We start from the raw sequence: 7,084 nt of genomic DNA, 5'->3' as shown, positions 1-7,084 counted from the left end.
AGACTAAGAAAGGTAAAGGTTGGAAGAAAAGACTAAAGTGGACTCTAGTAATCCATTAAAAATACTCTCTGCTACAATTTAATGTACATATGTGCATAAAATTAAGTTTAGGGATATTGTGCTCACAAAATAGTTTTGGACGTTAAATCCTTTTGCACATCTGATGGAAAATCCAGTTCTTCCCTTCTCTGTTTTAAGTTGACCTACCTAAGTGAATGGCTCCATAGACTCATGTTTGTCTTTATCTCTATTGACTTTTTCTATTTAATCCTCTATTAAAAGATATTTAATGCAGTTTACCAAATGCCAATGGACACTTCTCCCATTCTTGTCTTTCTTCTTACACCTTTCCCCCTCTCCGAGTGAAGCTATCTCACAGTCTTTTCTTTGTGAAATGAAACACACCAGTAGGCTTTTAGCCAGCAGCAGACTGTGTGGCCAACATACAAACAGTTTATATGTTTGCTGATGTTTGCTGAGCTGATAGAAACGCTGTATTTGTTCCTGCCACTTTATGCAACATTTAATCACGACCAACCGCAGCATCGCACACAGTGCAAGAGTGATGACTTCAGCACTTGTGATGCAGTTTGCTTTATCCTCATCTTCCATGTCACCAGCTGCACCATACAGTGGTTGTGGTTTCAGTTTTAATTGCCTCCCCTGCATTTCTCAGCTTTTGTTACAAGCAAACCTCAGAGCGACTGCAGATTTCCCCCAGCCTTGCAAACCGTAACATTTCCATTACAATCTCTCTATAAAATTTGTAATGTGAGTAATAACTTTATGGTTTGAAACTGTTTTGTGTAACACATCTTTAACTTCATTGACTCTATGTGTCATGGTCCGGAGTCTGTGACTCCGTGTTTATGTTTAGTTTATTATTATTCTGTGGTTTTGTTTATCTTGGGTTTTTGTACTCTTCTGTTTCACGTTTCATGTGCCGATATAGGTGTCCTCCAGTCTGTGTTCAGTCGGTGTGTTTCCTGTTTTACTTTGAAGGTCTCTGTCTGATGTCAGTGTGTTCTGTTTACGTTTCCCCTGCCTCGTCAGCTGTTATGTCTCCCAGGTGTGTTTCCCTCCTGTTTCCCATCCCCTGATTACTGGTGAGTGTATTTATAGTGTGTGTTCCCTCGTCCTCGTTGCTGGTTCGTCTGTGTTGTTCCCCTCCATCTTCCTGCGTATCCATCTCTGTCCATCTCTGGGTTTGGTTTTCGGTTTGTTTTGTTAGCTGTTCCAGTTTCGTTTCTTCTCGCCATGCCGTTTCTGTTTGTATGTCATCCTCCTTACTAAATAAAGTTCACTCTCATCACAAGCCGCATCTTGGGTCCTTATCTACAACTCCACACGTCTGCCACGCTAGACGTGACACTATGGCTTTTTTCATTTTTGATACATTACTTATCTTAAAAATACAAATGTAGGGTGGAGGAGAGAGACTTTGTAACACCCAGCAAGTAAGTGCTGGCAGAGGCTCCAGTACCCCTGCCAATAGATAAGAAATTGCATGAGTGGATAGAAATGAAAGTATAAGTCAGACCAAAGTATAAATGTTTATGTGGAAACTCGTTTTTATTTAAAGAAAATTGATTTTTTTGATGTTTAACTTTCACAGGGCATATAAGAAGAAATAAATAATGGTATAAAGAAATGTGACTCAGAGTTTAGAAACACTTCCTCTTCAGCAACAGAGATGACTCCATACACATACACATAGCTGTTTGCTATGTACCAGAAGTGAAAGTACAAGATACAAGCTTTTGTTCTTTACATCAAAGCAAAGCACTGCAACATCAAGACAACATCGCCAAGATGATTGACAACGACATCGCACTTGAAGCACTGGGGGTGATCTGCAATGCTAAGATAACTTCTGTTCAACAAAAACAAGGAGAAGTTGGCATCGGTTCTGGTCTTCTCGAAGCTTTCAAAAATTTGTTTTTCACAGCTCCTGCTACGCAGCTGCCTGTTACGCAGCTCATTTCTACAGTTGTGGATGGAGATCAAACTTGGTAAATGTTATACTAAACCTCTGATAACAACTACTTTAAATGTCATTACTGAAACAGGATTGTAGGTTTTTAAAAGGATTAGGCTTTAGAATAGAATTACTGGTGCAAAAAATGTTTCAAAAATAATTTAGATGACACTAGTAAAACTGTGACTGTGCCGAGACTCAAAGTCAGGTTGTAGTTTCGAAAACCCAAAGAAGTTTAATCGTTTCACAACAGGATAGAAAAATATGTGTGCTCATTTTTACCTGCATTTCACTTTATATAGTGTAAAAAAAAAAGTCCAATTAAAATCCACCATTTTCATTTTCAACAGCTAAAATTTCAGATTGTTCAGACTTCTGAGACATAACTCATTAACTTTTGTAAAACAGCATGACCTATAAGCCATGCATAATCTGATTTAAAATATATTTAAGTCGATGACATGAAAAGACAGCTGATCTGCTTTGGAACTTTATGCTTACAGCTCGGTGTCACAAAGCAGCTTGATGAGGATTGATGGGCACGTGTCTTCTGGATTGCCCGGGAATATAGGTATTAAAGGTTTTCCAGCAAATAAACATGTATCAAAATTTGAAATAGAGGAAAGAAATGGAAGGCGTTTCATCATCAACGAGGAAGAATTCTTTGACCCCAGATTTCACTACGACTTTACTGGAATGAAAGACACAGATACCTTTTACAGAGGTGACGAAGAGTACTGGCGTCCCTATGGTTGGCAGCGTTTTGCTATCAAGGTAAGTATCCCTTTGAAGCAGCCATGTTATTCATGTTCAGCATTTAAACTGCTATAACTGGTCCTTAAACACTATCAAGCACTGGATGATACTGATACTCACTGAAAAAGATGCATTATGAATTCAATGATACCACCGTAAAAGTTACTTATAAAAAATGAAGTGTATAATGAAATGAAGCATATAGTATATGAAATATATAGTAGAATAAAATCAAAAGATGGTTCACAATGTTATTAATAGATCATTTAGAAGCATTACAATGACATTGATATCAAAATATAGAGTTGGTTTTGTTTTCTGTTGCTGGCTTTATTAGAAACTTTCAACTAGCGGCTGTGATGAACAAATAAAATGCAGACTTTTTTCTCTTGGTAGATACAGTGGAAGGAGGGCTGTGACTTCAATAGATTGTCAAAAGAATTTATATTATATTTCATGGGAAATCAGAATAATGACAATAATAATTTTACTTTTACTTTTATTTGACTTTTTAAAATTTGTGTGTAAAACACGTGTTTAACTTTTGCAAAGATAATCTATGGACTGTCTGAAACAAACAAAAGCAGTTTTGATGACCTCAGACCGACAGACTGTGTCTTCGTACTCGAGCTGCGCCCTCTAGATAGCATCCTCTGCTCTTATGTCCCACTGCCCCATCCATTCCAGCCTCTAGATACAAAACAAACAAACAGATGCAGAAATAACTACAGATAAAGAGATAACTTTTGGCTCTTTGACCTATCAAAAGCGATAGTTTTTTTGTTGTTGTTTTTTTTTTTGACTGTGTTCTGCTATGAGTTGTGCCCCTCAGCTTACGTAACTCTATGAAGCTATCATCTGTTATAACATCATAACAGATTTTCTTGCATGAAAACATTTGATCACAGGTCCTGGATAAGTATGATGGAAATGAATGGCTCGGCACAGCAGGCTATCGCACTCGGTCAGTGTCAGGGGAGTGGCCTGTGTCCTACCATGGGACATCTTATGACTCTGCTTGTGACATCATCAAAGGACGTTTCAAGGTTTGATTACATCATCTCTGGTACTGCAGTATTTTAACCAGTGAAAATATGATACGATGCTTTAATATGGCAATACTTTTTTACATGCCTAGTAAGCCTCCTCTGTCAGGAAGTCTGTGTCTCCATCATCTCCATGATGACTTCCCATGATGCAATGAGCATTTCATCTCCACTCCAATTGCTGTATAGTTATTTGACACAATATCTTAAAATATTTCATGAATGTTTATCTTCTGTCTGTCTGTGTTTTTGTCCTCTTGTTGTTTGTTGGTCTTTCTCTGCTTCTCTTTCCCTCAGCCCCTGATCAGTATCTACTGAAATTTCAATAGATTTCATCTTCAGTAGAAGCAGAACATAACAGAAAAACACAATACGTGTTAACAAAGACTGTGATGTGCTCATTCCCTATGCTGTAGAATAGAAACGTGATCTACTGTTAGTTATTGTACATCTTTAACTAAATAAATAAATAAAATGGTTAAAAATGACTTAAAGTTTATCTTATTCAGGTCAAAGTAAATAAACTGTAACATTCTCTAAATTATCTAAATCTCTAAATTAATTTCTAATTCCTCTCACTTTATTTAACAGCCAGGTCACCGTGACGTCTATGGTAGAGGGGTTTATTCTACACCTGACATCGAAGTGGCCCTCAAATACTGTAAAGATTTCAAGTCCAAAAAAAACGGCAAGACGTACAAAGTGATTCTGCAGAATCGGATCAACCCCAGATACAGAGAGAAACACCACAATGATAAGTACTGGCTGGTTCCCATCAATGATAGAGTATCAAAAGAAGAAGAGGAAAAGATGGTGGCGCGTGCCATTCGTCCCTATGGCCTTCTGTTGAAAGAGTTCTAAAAGACCAAAACGGTCACTAGAGGTCGCAGAAAAGCCAAATAAAGACTAAAGCAGACTCTAGTAATGCTCTGTGCTGCAATGTAATGTGTAGTAAACCCTAAAAATTTTTATTTACCCGCATGCATAAAAATGTTTGTGGAAAGAGAAGTGAAGTTAAGGGGTTATTATTATGCTCACAAAACTGTTCTCACTAAGAAATTCAGGTAGACGTTCAATCCTTCTTTGTTCTTATGAGCTCTGAAGAACTGGTGGATGATTTGTAATTCCTTGATGAGATCTATTACCAGTGTTAGTCAAGTTACTTGAAAAAAGTAATTAGTAACTAATTACTGATTAATACTCCATAAAAGTAATCCATGATACACAACCTGAATAAATAATAGCAACAGACCTTTCAGCCCAATTCTACTTTTTCTGCATAATCCATCAAATAAAATTGAATCTTTTAAAAACTTGTTTTATCAGTTTTAATCTTTTAATTTTATGCACATTGCATTAAGCAAAAATGAAATTATATTCAACAGTCTTTGACTTGAAGAAATTTGTTTAACATTTAAACCTATTTTCTGCATATTCCCACATATAAAATAAAATAATTTTTTGTGTTTACACTCACTCTTTCAAATAGATGCAAGTAAAACACGGCAAAAAATAAATAGAATCAACGCTCAGAGTCACTAAGTCCTGTCGTTCTTAAATCTATTTTCACCTGTTAAGCAGGAGTGGGGCGGGTGGAGGTTTGCCCGGTGCCACAGTAGTCATGTCAGTGGGGGTATCCGGGGGTTTCTCTGTGAATTTCACATTCCTGTGGCAGCGTGCTCGGTGCTTGCTCAGATTTCAAGTTAAATTTTTCGCTGTAGAAAGACATTTTCTTCCCACGCAGAGTGTACAGCGGATGCTCATATTTTAGTCACTTTTTACCGACTAAAGTAATGTAAGTACGTCCAAGCTTTAAATGCTGCATAGTCGTACTCTGTCCTGCACTCCATACTATCCATTGTTGATCTACACAAGTCTGTTGCTGCCACAGGTGTCGCACGTGCTTATGTCATTGTCATGAGACACTCTCACAAACAAAATCACGGTTTAGTAACGCAGTAAAGCGGCGTGCTTACTGGAAAGTAACAGTAATCTATTTACTTTTTTTGCGATAGTAATCCCTTATATTACTCATTACTTGAAAAAAGTAATCGGATTACAGTAACACATTACTGCTGTTAATTCCAGTTCTTTGAATTCTTAGGGCCAAGAAAGACACGGCTCAAAAGTGGTCCTTTTACTTTAAAAATGATCTTTAATTAACATATCCTGGATATGGAGACCTGAACACACGGACACACAAGCTCAGGTCTGAAGCACAAAACAGGAAGCCTAGTCATTTATATACTTGCTCTCTACATCATACCACACTTTAAGTTTCAATCAAACAGCCTAGTTGGTTTCACTTTCACTTCATTCTAGCTGCAAAAGCAGGCTTCTGCAAAAGCATGTAATTTCCTGTCAGTCCTGTCGGCACAAACTGTACTAAGAGTTGGGCCTCTCTTATCCAGAAAAAATATAATAGCAGATAAGCCGATTATATTTTTAAATTCCAACACTGCCCATCTCTGTCTATAATAGCTCTTAATTGCACACGATCACACATTTTTACCAAAATATGTATATATCTAGTTGACCTGCTCCTTTTTTCTCATTTCTCATTTTCACAATTTAAATGCATTAAAAATGAAAAAAAACTCCCCATCATTTATAATATTGCACTTTGATTCATGCTAATTTTATAAATAATGTGTTCCTTTGCTTTACTCTTTTTGAAGTGTGAAAAAAAGCATCTCCAGAAATTATTGTTTGTACTTTTTGCTGCAAAAGTGTTTCTTTGATGCTTGTTGTTCTTGCATGAGGGGAGAGAAAATCTAAAGTGTAAAAATTGTTTAAGATGAAATTATGTACGTTTAAATGAAATGCAAGCTTAGAGCAGAAAATTGTAAAAGGTTTGATATTTGTGCAATTTTACTTCTCAGATTTTGAAGATTTTAGATGTTTGTCACTAGTAAATATGCTTTTAACTATGTATATTGAGTTCCTTTAAATGTCCCAACATTCTAATCAGTCTAATTTGTAAGTGGGAAGTTACTGAGCTCTTTTTTGTCACAATATCTATATAAATATCCAGTAAGCAGGAGTTCACTGGGTAAAAACAGCTTGAGCTAGAGGTCAGAGAAGAATTGCCAAACTGCTTCATGATGATAGGAAGGTCATAGTCCCAAGTGAGAGTGTGTCAGGAAGCGTGTCCTGTGTGATATCTTAAGTAAGTCAAACATGTAGATCATCGAGAAGAACATTTCGATAACGGATTAGTCAGATCTGTGGACAACACCAACAACCTCTGATGCTGTTGAAAGGCATGTTCAGAGGCATCAAGAAAGACGGAAAGGCAAGGATG

At 36.9% G+C, this 7,084-nt stretch overlaps 1 protein-coding gene across 2 annotated transcripts; it reads left to right on the top strand.

Annotated features, from left to right (window-relative positions):
- Positions 1–1,664: 1,664 nt before the first annotated feature.
- LOC146688081 (uncharacterized) lies at positions 1,665–6,712 on the top strand. Of its 2 annotated transcripts, XM_085439716.1 has the most exons (4): positions 1,665–2,012; positions 2,482–2,752; positions 3,643–3,780; positions 4,372–6,712. In XM_085439716.1, the coding sequence occupies exons 1-4, from the start codon at positions 1,813–1,815 to the stop codon at positions 4,639–4,641; spliced, it is 879 nt and encodes a 292-aa protein (XP_085295842.1). In that variant the 5' UTR covers positions 1,665–1,812; the 3' UTR covers positions 4,642–6,712. The 2 variants fall into 2 exon arrangements, with proteins under 2 accessions (XP_085295842.1, XP_085295843.1); XM_085439717.1 differs by lacking the exon at positions 3,643–3,780.
- Positions 6,713–7,084: the final 372 nt, after the last annotated feature.

The sequence above is a fragment of the Copadichromis virginalis genome, linkage group LG18, assembly GCF_057382275.1.
Source record: "Copadichromis virginalis isolate Kocher_CV1m ecotype Utaka linkage group LG18, C_Virginalis_male_GT1.1, whole genome shotgun sequence".
Taxonomy (NCBI): Eukaryota; Metazoa; Chordata; class Actinopteri; order Cichliformes; family Cichlidae; genus Copadichromis; species Copadichromis virginalis.
This window is presented reverse-complemented; position numbering and strand designations above follow the sequence as displayed.

What these genes read in the sequence shown, in the direction of transcription:
- LOC146688081 (XM_085439716.1), top strand. Translation starts at nt 1,813, where the DNA reads ATGATTGACAACGACATCGCACTTGAAGCACTGGGGGTGATCTGCAAT. An exon ending in GGCAGCGTTTTGCTATCAAG is followed by an intron (nt 2,753 to 3,642) that starts GTAAGTATCCCT and finishes ATTTGATCACAG; the next exon opens with GTCCTGGATAAGTATGATGG. An exon ending in TCATCAAAGGACGTTTCAAG is followed by an intron (nt 3,781 to 4,371) that starts GTTTGATTACAT and finishes TTTATTTAACAG; the next exon opens with CCAGGTCACCGTGACGTCTA.